The sequence below is a fragment of the Nerophis lumbriciformis genome, linkage group LG14 (assembly GCF_033978685.3).
Source record: "Nerophis lumbriciformis linkage group LG14, RoL_Nlum_v2.1, whole genome shotgun sequence".
NCBI classification, from domain to species: Eukaryota; Metazoa; Chordata; class Actinopteri; order Syngnathiformes; family Syngnathidae; genus Nerophis; species Nerophis lumbriciformis.
Window position 1 is genome coordinate 3,990,445 of NC_084561.2, and position 10,879 is coordinate 4,001,323.

The window sequence follows — 10,879 nt, forward strand, 5'->3', positions numbered from 1 at the left end:
CTCCAAAAGCTGTGTCTTACAGTTATAATGCTGATTACCAACAATATTATCATATCTTTACTTAACAGCATGTTATATTACAGACAAATAAGCGCTGAGCTTGGTGAAGTGAAGTGAATTATATTTATATAGCGCTTTTTCTCTAGTGACTCAAAGCGCTTTACATAGTGAAAGCTAGTGATGGGTTGATGAGGCGTCATGAAGCGTTTCGACACATTGCAAAACTGTATTGATACTGTGTCGATACTGTGTCACTAAATACTGACATCTGCTGGACATTAAAAATCCCTACAGGCAACCTATGGACCGACTCAACTGACACTGATTTGATGCCCTACACTCTTAGAAATAAAAGTGCTAAGTAGAACCATATAAGGTTCTTCGGCTCGTCCTCATAGGAGAACCCTTTTTGGCTCCAGGTAGAACCTTTTTATAAAGGTTCCACCTGGAACCCTTTTGGAGGGTTCTACCTAGAACTGTGTGTGTAAGGTTCCACCCAGAACCCCCCATGAGAGGTTCTACAAAGAACCCACGCAGGGAGTTCCACTAAGAACCCTTTTGTATTTCAAGACTTTCATCGAGAACCCACACAGGGAGTTCCACTAAGAACCCTTTTGTATTTCAAGACTTTCATCTAGAACCCACGCAGGGAGTTCCACTAAGAACCCTTTCGTATTTCAAGGGTTTCATCTAGAACCCACACAGGGAGTTCCACTAAGAACCCTTTTGTATTTCAAGACTTTCATCTAGAACCCACACAGGGAGTTCCACTAAGAACCCTTTTGTATTTCAAGACTTTCATCTAGAACCCACGCAGGGAGTTCCACTAAGAACCCTTTCGTATTTCAAGATTTTCATCTAGAACCCACGCAGGGAGTTCCACTAAGAACCCTTTCGTATTTCAAGGGTTTCATCTAGAACCCACACAGGGAGTTCCACTAAGAACCCTTTTGTATTTCAAGACTTTCATCTAGAACCCACGCAGGGAGTTCCACTAAGAACCCTTTCGTATTTCAAGGGTTTCATCTAGAACCCACACAGGGAGTTCCACTAAGAACCCTTTTGTATTTCAAGACTTTCATCTAGAACCCACACAGGGAGTTCCACTAAGAACCCTTTTGTATTTCAAGACTTTCATCGAGAACCCACACAGGGAGTTCCACTAAGAACCCTTTTGTATTTCAAGACTTTCATCTAGAACCCACGCAGGGAGTTCCACTAAGAACCCTTTCGTATTTCAAGGGTTTCATCTAGAACCCACACAGGGAGTTCCACTAAGAACCCTTTTGTATTTCAAGACTTTCATCTAGAACCCACACAGGGAGTTCCACTAAGAACCCTTTCGTATTTCAAGACTTTCATCTAGAACCCACACAGGGAGTTCCACTAAGAACCCTTTCGTATTTCAAGGGTTTCATCTAGAACCCACACAGGGAGTTCCACTAAGAACCCTTTTGTATTTCAAGACTTTCATCTAGAACCCACGCAGGGAGTTCCACTAAGAACCCTTTCGTATTTCAAGGGTTTCATCTAGAACCCACACAGGGAGTTCCACTAAGAACCCTTTTGTATTTCAAGACTTTCATCTAGAACCCACACAGGGAGTTCCACTAAGAACCCTTTTGTATTTCAAGACTTTCATCTAGAACCCACACAGGGAGTTCCACTAAGAACCCTTTCGTATTTCAAGGGTTTCATCTAGAACCCACACAGGGAGTTCCACTAAGAACCCTTTTGTATTTCAAGACTTTCATCGAGAACCCACACAGGGAGTTCCACTAAGAACCCTTTCGTATTTCAAGGGTTTCATCGAGAACCCACACAGGGAGTTCCACTAAGAACCCTTTTGTATTTCAAGACTTTCATCTAGAACCCACGCAGGGAGTTCCACTAAGAACCCTTTCGTATTTCAAGGGTTTCATCTAGAACCCACACAGGGAGTTCCACTAAGAACCCTTTTGTATTTCAAGACTTTCATCTAGAACCCACACAGGGAGTTCCACTAAGAACCCTTTTGTATTTCAAGACTTTCATCTAGAACCCACACAGGGAGTTCCACTAAGAACCCTTTTGTATTTCAAGACTTTCATCGAGAACCCACACAGGGAGTTCCACTAAGAACCCTTTTGTATTTCAAGACTTTCATCTAGAACCCACGCAGGGAGTTCCACTAAGAACCCTTTCGTATTTCAAGGGTTTCATCTAGAACCCACACAGGGAGTTCCACTAAGAACCCTTTTGTATTTCAAGACTTTCATCTAGAACCCACACAGGGAGTTCCACTAAGAACCCTTTCATATTTCAAGGGTTTCATCTAGAACCCACACAGGGAGTTCCACTAAGAACCCTTTTGTATTTCAAGACTTTCATCTAGAACCCACACAGGGAGTTCCACTAAGAACCCTTTCATGTTTCAAGGGTTTCATCTAGCACCCACACAGGGAGTTCCACTAAGAACCCTTTTGTATTTCAAGGGTTTCATCTAGAACCCACGCAGGGAGTTCCACTAAGAACCCTTTTGTATTTCAAGGGTTTCATCTAGAACCCACGCAGGGAGTTCCACTAAGAACCCTTTTGTATTTCAAGACTTTCATCTAGAACCCACACAGGGAGTTCCACTAAGAACCCTTTCGTATTTCAAGGGTTTCATCTAGAACCCACACAGGGAGTTCCACTAAGAACCCTTTTGTATTTCAAGACTTTCATCTAGAACCCACACAGGGAGTTCCACTAAGAACCCTTTTGTATTTCAAGACTTTCATCGAGAACCCACACAGGGAGTTCCACTAAGAACCCTTTTGTATTTCAAGACTTTCATCTAGAACCCACGCAGGGAGTTCCACTAAGAACCCTTTCGTATTTCAAGGGTTTCATCTAGAACCCACACAGGGAGTTCCACTAAGAACCCTTTTGTATTTCAAGACTTTCATCTAGAACCCACACAGGGAGTTCCACTAAGAACCCTTTCATATTTCAAGGGTTTCATCTAGAACCCACACAGGGAGTTCCACTAAGAACCCTTTCGTATTTCAAGGGTTTCATCTAGAACCCACGCAGGGAGTTCCACTAAAAACCCTTTTGTATTTCAAGACTTTCATCTAGAACCCACACAGGGAGTTCCACTAAGAACCCTTTCGTATTTCAAGGGTTTCATCTAGAATCCACACAGGGAGTTCCACTAAGAACCCTTTCGTATTTCAAGACTTTCATCTAGAACCCACACAGGGAGTTCCACTAAGAACCCTTTTGTATTTCAAGACTTTCATCTAGAACCCACACAGGGAGTTCCACTAAGAACCCTTTTGTATTTCAAGACTTTCATCTAGAACCCACGCAGGGAGTTCCACTAAGAACCCTTTTGTATTTCAAGGGTTTCATCTAGAACCCACACAGGGAGTTCCACTAAGAACCCTTTCGTATTTCAAGGGTTTCATCCAGAACCCATGCAGGGAGTTCCACTAAGAACCCTTTCGTTTGTCAAGGGTTTCATCTAGAACCCATGCAGGGAGTTCCACAAAGAACTCTTTCATGTTTCAAGGGTTTCATCTAGACCTGACACAGGGGGTTCTAAAAACATCCCTTTTCAAAGGTTTTCACCGATAACCGTCTTGTCTTCTGAGGGTTCTATAAAGAACCATATTGTATTCTACAGATCAGTTTAGTTCATATTATATTGTGGTCATTTATCATGTTGACATTGAACAAACATTCAAAACATTTTAATGAGAAAAACATTTATTTAAAGATAGGCACCATTATTGGCAAATGTTATCAGGAAGTATGTCCCTGGTGACACAGGATCTTACCCATGCTTTCAACAATCCCTGAAGAACTCTTTCTTCCAAAAACGGTTCTCTGGATCAAAATAGTTCTTACTGGAACCCTTAGTGTTAGTGAGAACCCTTTTAAAAACCAATTATTCAGAAAAGGGGTTTTAAAGGGTTCTCTGGATCAAAATGGTTCTTACTGGAACCATTAGCGTTACCAAGAACCCTTGAAAAACCCTTTCTTTGGGAAAGGGTTTTTCAGAAGCAAATGGTTCCAGTTAGAACCTCAGCCCTTGTAGAAGAACCCTTAGAACCCTTATTTCTAAGAGTGTAGTACAGGGGTCACCAACCTTTTTGAAACCAAAAACTACTTCTTGGGTACTGATTAATGCGAAGGGCTACCAGTTTGATACACACTTAAATAAATACATATATTGTCATTTGTAAGTTACACGTAAGTGTGATTTAAACAAGAATAGCTAAATAAATAAATGTATATATATAAAAAAATGGGTATTTCTGTCGGTCATTCCGTCGTACATTTTTTTTTCCTTTTACGGAAGGTTTTTTGTAGAGAATAAATGATGAAAAAAACCACTTAATTGAACGGTTTAAAAGAGGAGAAAACACGAAAAAAAACTAAAATAACATTTTGAAACATACTTTATCTTCAATTTCGACTCTTTAAAATTCAAAATTCAACCGACAAAAAGAAGAGAAAAACTAGCTAATTTGAATCTTTTTGAAAAAATTCAAAAAAATAATTTATGGAACATCATTAGTAATTTTTCCTGATTAAGATAAATTTTATAATTTTGATGACATGTTTTGAATTGGTTAAAATCCAATCTGCACTTTGTTAGAATATTTAACAAATTGGACCAAGCTATATTTCTAACAAAGACAAATCAGTATTTCTTCTAGATTTTCCAGAATTCTTTTTAAAAAGAAATTCAAAATAATTTGAAATAAGATTTAAATTTGATTCTACAGATTTTCTAGATTTGCCAGAATAATTTTTTTGAATTTTAATCATAGTAAGTTTGAAGAAATATTTCACAAATATTCTTCGTTGAAAAACCAGAAGCTAAAATATTTATTCTTTACAATAATAAAAAAATTTTTTACTTGAACATTGATTTAAATTGTCAGGAAAGAAGAGGAAGACATTTAAAAGGTAAAAAGGTATATTTGTTTAAAAATCCTAAAATCATTTTTAAGGTTGTATTTTTTCTCTAAAATTGTATTTCTAAAAGTAATAAGAAGCAAAGTAAAAAATAAATGAATTTATTTAAACAAGTGAAGACCCATCCATCCATCCATTTTCTACCGCTTATTCCAAGTGAAGACCAAGTCTTTAAAATATTTTCTTGGATTTTCAAATTCTATTTGAGTTTTGTCTCTTTTAGAATTAAAAATGTCGAGCAAAGCGAGACCAGCTTGCTAGTAAATAAATACAATTTAAAAAATAGAGGCAGCTCACTGGTAAGTGCTGCTCTTTGAGCTATTTTTAGAACAGGCCAGCGGGCGACTGATCTGGTCCTTACGGGCTACCTGGTGACCGCGGGCACCACGTTGGTGACCCCTGCCCTAGTATATACAATAATATAAACCAAGTCATTGTATTTCATTTAGGATTATTTCATATCTTCTTTTAAATAAAAAATATATTTTTATCTTTTTTAGATACAGTCAATAAATAATGTGAACATGTATCATAACATGGAAATCTAAGAGAACGTGTTGTGGATGATTGTGGACTGGGAATTGTTTTTATTTTATTTTTTTACACATTTTTATTAAAAAAAATAATAAAGTTTTTCCGACGTATTACATTTTAGACGATTTCTCTTCTTAGTTATTATTTCTCGGGCTGTAGAAAAGAGCCGCTCACAGGGCACAGAGGAGGCGACACAGTTGGCGTATCGGTCACGTGACCAAAACAGCTCATGATCGGTCACGTGACTTTCTAAAAGCGGTACGCGCACCGACACAGGGTTTTGCTCTATGAGCTCGACGCATGCGCCGATGCATCGGTGTTGCCGGACCCATCACTAGTGAAAGCCAATATCTAAGTTAGATTTAAAGCAGTGTGGGTGGCACTGGGAGCAGGTGGGTAAAGTGTCTTGCCCAAGGATACAACGGCAGTGACTGGGATGGCGGTAGCGGGGATCGAACCTGGAACTCTCAAGTTGCCGGCACGGCCGCTCTACCAACCGAGCTATACCGCCCTGCTTGGTTAAGCGTAAGTCTTTTTTTTTGCTACGCCCCCTAAATAATGGCTTGTGGCAACTGGCGTCATACATTAAATGACTTCATCTATCGATACTTACTGTAGTAGACGTGCGCGATACTACACAGTTTGGTATCGATCTGATACCAAGCACATACACGCCTTGATATGGATGGTTGGACTTTTTTTTTGTGGTGATTTTCGCCTTTATTTTGTTGCTCATGATTGTTTTGAGACAAACTCGTCGATGAACAAATACTCTCGGACACAATACTGAACACAACAGTATAAGACAATGTCGACAACAATAATTAAGTCAAAATGCAAAACTACGATTGGCTCTAGAGATGTCCGATAATGGCTTTTTTGCCGATATTGTCCAACTCTTAAAAAACGATTCCGATATCAAGCGATACCGATGTATACAGTGGTGGAATGAACACATTATTATGCCTAATTCTGTTGTGATGCCCCGCTGGATGCATTAAACAATGTAACAAGCTTTTCCAAAATAAATCAACTCAAGTTATGGAAAAAAAAATGCCAACATGGCACTGCCATATTTATTATTGAAGTCACAAAGTGCATTTTTTTTTTTTTTTAACATGCCTCAAAACAGCAGCTCGGAATTTGGGACATGCTCTCCCTGAGAGAGCATGAGGAAGTTGAGATGGGGGCTTAGGGGATGTATATTGTAGCGTCCCGGAAGAGTTAGTGCTGCAAAGGGTTTCTGGGTATTTGTTCTGTTGTGTTTATGTTGTGTTTGTTTGTCATTCTTGTTTGGTGTGGGTTCACAGTGTGGCGCGTATTTGCAACAGTGTTAAAGTTGTTTATACGGCCACCCTCAGTGTGACCTGTATGGCTGTTGACCAAGTATGCTTTGCATTCACTTGTGTGTGTGTGAAAAGCCGTAGATATTATGTGACTGGGTCGGCACGCAAAGGCAGTGCCTTTAAGGTTTATTGGCGCTCTGTACTTCTCCCTACGTCCGTGTACACGGCGGCGTTTTAGAATGTCACAAATTTTATTTTTGGAAACCGATACCGATAATCTTGAAACCGATATAACTTTTTAAAGCATTTATCGGCCGATAATATCGGCGGTCCGATATTATCAGACATCCCTAATAAAAAGTGGAACCTTATAGCCTGGGGTTATAAACAATATAGCAGTATACTCTGCAAACACTAAGGCTGCCGGGAGAAAAAAAAACAATTCACATCCGAATTGCATTTTTTTTAAATTTCAATTCTGAATAGATTTCTAATTTTCAAGAAAACATTTTTTTCTCAATTTTTTTCCGAATCAATTAAAAAAAAAATTGCATTTAGGCTCTCATTAATTGGCCCTAGTGTGTGAATGTGAGTGTGAATGTTGTCTGTCTATCTGTGGTAGAAAATGGATGGATGGATGGAAAGTTGGCTCATAAATAAATGCATGCCAATATATTTGAGATATTTGTGCAAAATATCATCACGCTTAAGGACTGATCTGATACTAGCCTGGTGTGGATTATATTGATATTGTATTGTGCAGACAAAGAAACATGACACATCTTCTAACATTTTCAGCGTCAGAGTGTAAGCCTTATAGTGGACAAGAGGATGTTCATCTTCATGCAGCAGCAACAACAACAACATCCCCCACCTCGCCATCATCGCCTGCATCCATCACTGAGGACGTCTTCTTTGGTGCATCCAACAAGGATCAGGTAGTAATATAATGTTTATGTATGTGTGTAACACACACTATTAAACACTTATATATATATATATACACACACACACACACACACTTATAAACACTTATACAAACCCCGTTTCCATATGAGTTGGGAAATTGTGTTAGATGTAAATATAAATGGAATTTATATTAAAAAATGATTTTCAAGGTTAAATTTTTTTTTCAAGGTAAACATTTTTTTTCAAGGTAAAAAATGATTTTCAAGGTAAAAAATGATTTTCTAAGTAAAAAAAAATTTTTAAGGTAAAAAAAAATTTTCAAGGTAAAATTTTTTTTTCAATGTAAAAAATGATTTTCAAGGTAAAAAATGATTTTCAAGGTAAAAATTTTTTTTCAAGGTAACATTTTTTTTTCAATGTGAAAAAAGGATTTTTTAGGTAAAAAATTATTTTCAAGGTAAAAAATGATTTTCAAGGTAAAAATTTTTTTTCAAGGTAAAAAAATTTTTTCAAGGTAAAAAATGATTTTCAAGGTAAAAAATGATTTTCTAAGTAAAACAAATTTTTTAAGGTAAAAAAAAATTTTCAAGGTAAAATTTTTTTTTCAATGTAAAAAATGATTTTCAAGGTAAAAAATGATTTTCAAGGTAAAAAATTTTTTTCAAGGTAACATTTTTTTTCAGTGTGAAAAAAGGATTTTCTAGGTAAAAAATGATTTTCAAGGAAAAAAAATGTTTCAAGGTAACATTTTTTTTTCAAGGTTAAAAATGTGTTTCAAGGTAAAAAATGATTTTCAAGGTAAAAAATTTTTTTCAAGGTAACATTTTTTTTTCAAGGTAAAAAATGATTTTCAAGGTAAAAAAAAAAATTTCAAGGTAACATTTTTTTTTCAATGTGAAAAACTGATTTTCTAGGTAAAAAATGATTTTCAAGGAAAACATTTTTTTTCATGGTAACATTTTTTTTTTCAAGGTTAAAAATGTGTTTCAAGGTAAAAAATGATTTTCAAGGTAAAAAAAAATTTTCAAGGTAAATTTTTTTTTTCAATGTAAAAAATGATTTTCAAGGTAAAAAATGATTTTCAAGGTAAAAAAAAATTTTCAAGGTAAAAAAAATTTTTCAAGGTAACATTTTTTTTTCAATGTGAAAAAATGATTTTCTAGGTAAAAAATGATTTTCAAGGAAAAACATTTTTTTCAAGGTAAAATTTTTTTTTCAAGGTAAAAAAGGATTTTCAAGGTAAAAAATGATTTTCTAAGTAAAAAAAAATGTTTAAGGTAAAAAAAAATTTTCAAGGTAAAATTTTTTTTTCAATGTAAAAAATGATTTTCAAGGTAAAAAATGATTTTCAAGGTAAAAAATGATTTTCTAAGTAAAAAAAAATTTTTAAGGTAAAAAAAAATTTTCAAGGTAAATTTTTTTTTTCAATGTAAAAAATGATTTTCAAGGTAAAAAATGATTTTCAAGGTAAAAAATTTTTTTCAAGGTAACATTTTTTTTTCAATGTGAAAAAAGGATTTTCTAGGTAAAAAATGATTTTCAAGGAAAACATTTTTTTTCAAGGTAACATTTTTTTTTCAAGGTTAAAAATGTGTTTCAAGGAAAAAAATGATTTTCAAGGTAAAAAATTTTTTTCAAGGTAACATTTTTTTTTTCAATGTGAAAAAATGATTTTCTAGGTAAAAAATGATTTTCAAGGAAAATTTTTTTTTCAAGGTAACATTTTTTTTTTCAAGGTTAAAAATGTGTTTGAAGGTAAAAAATGATTTTCAAGGTAAAAAAAAATTTCAAGGTAAATTTATTTTTTCAAGGTAAAAAATGATTTTCTAAGTAAAAAAAAAATTTTAAGGTAAAAAACAATTTTCAAGGTAAATTTTTTTTTTCAATGTAAAAAATGATTTTCAAGGTAAAAAATGATTTTCAAGGTAAAATTTTTTTTTCAAGGTAACATTTTTTTTTCAATGTGAAAAAAGGATTTTCTAGGTAAAAAATTATTTTCAAGGAAAACATTTTTTTTCAAGGTAACATTTTTTTTTCAAGGTTAAAAATGTGTTTCAAGGAAAAAAATGATTTTCAAGGTAAACATTTTTTTTCAAGGTAACATTTTTTTTTTCAATGTGAAAAAATGATTTTCTAGGTAAAAAATGATTTTCAAGGAAAACATTTTTTTTCAAGGTAACATTTTTTTTTTCAAGGTTAAAAATGTGTTTCAAGGTTAAAAAATGATTTTCAAGGTAAAAAAAATTTTCAAGGTAAATTTCTTTTTTCAAGGTAAAAAATTATTTTCAAGGTAAAAAATGATTTTAAGGTAAAAAAAAATTTTCAAGGTAAATTTTTTTTTCAAGGTTAAAAATGAATTTCAAGGTAAAAAATGATTTTCAAGGTAAAAAAATGATTTTCAAAGTAAAAAATGATTTTCAAGGTAAAAAATGATTTTCAAGGTAAAAAATGATTTTCAAGGTAAAAAAAATTTTTCAAGGTAAAATTTTTTTTTCTATTTAAAAAATGATTTTCAAGGTAAAAAATGATTTTCAAGGTAAAAAAAAATTTTCAAGGTAAAAAAAATTCCATATTGAGTTGGGAAATTGTGTTAGATGTAAATATAAACAGAATACAATGATTTGCAAATCCTTTTCAAGCCATATTCAATTGAATGCACTACAAAGACAACATATTTGATGTTCAAACTCATAAACTTTATTTTTTTTCTGCAAATAATAATTAACTTAGAATTTCATGGCTGCAACACGTGCCAAAGTAGTTGGGAAAGGGCATGTTCACCACTGTGTTACATGGCCTTTCCTTTTAACAACACTCAGTAAAGGTTTGGGAACTGAGGAGACACATTTTTGAAGCTTCTCAGGTGGAATTCTTTCCCATTCTTGCTTGATGTACAGCTTAAGTTGTTCAACAGTCCGGGGGTCTCCGTTGTGCTATTTTAGGCTTCATAATGCGCCACACATTTTCAATGGGAGACAGGTCTGGACTACAGGCAGGCCAGTCTAGTACCCGCACTCTTTTACTATGAAGCCACGTTGATGTAACACGTGGCTTGGCATTGTCTTGCTGAAATAAGCAGGGGCGTCCATGGTAACGTTGCTTGGATGGCAACATATGTTCCGTTCCGTTTATATTTACATTTAACACAATTTCCCAACTCATATGGAAACAGGGTTTGTATATACACCAATAAGCAC

The 10,879-nt window shown here is 34.6% G+C and overlaps 1 protein-coding gene across 7 annotated transcripts in view; it reads left to right on the top strand.

Moving 5' to 3' along the window:
- Positions 1–10,879, top strand: part of arhgef18b (rho/rac guanine nucleotide exchange factor (GEF) 18b) — a 224,702-nt gene that overhangs the window by 22,297 nt on the left and 191,526 nt on the right. For all 7 annotated transcript variants that reach the window (XM_061976196.1, XM_061976189.1, XM_061976191.1 and 4 more), the window contains one exon: positions 7,572–7,711. In XM_061976196.1, coding sequence (XP_061832180.1) covers positions 7,572–7,711 — 140 coding nt within the window. The remainder of the gene's footprint in view (positions 1–7,571; positions 7,712–10,879) is intronic.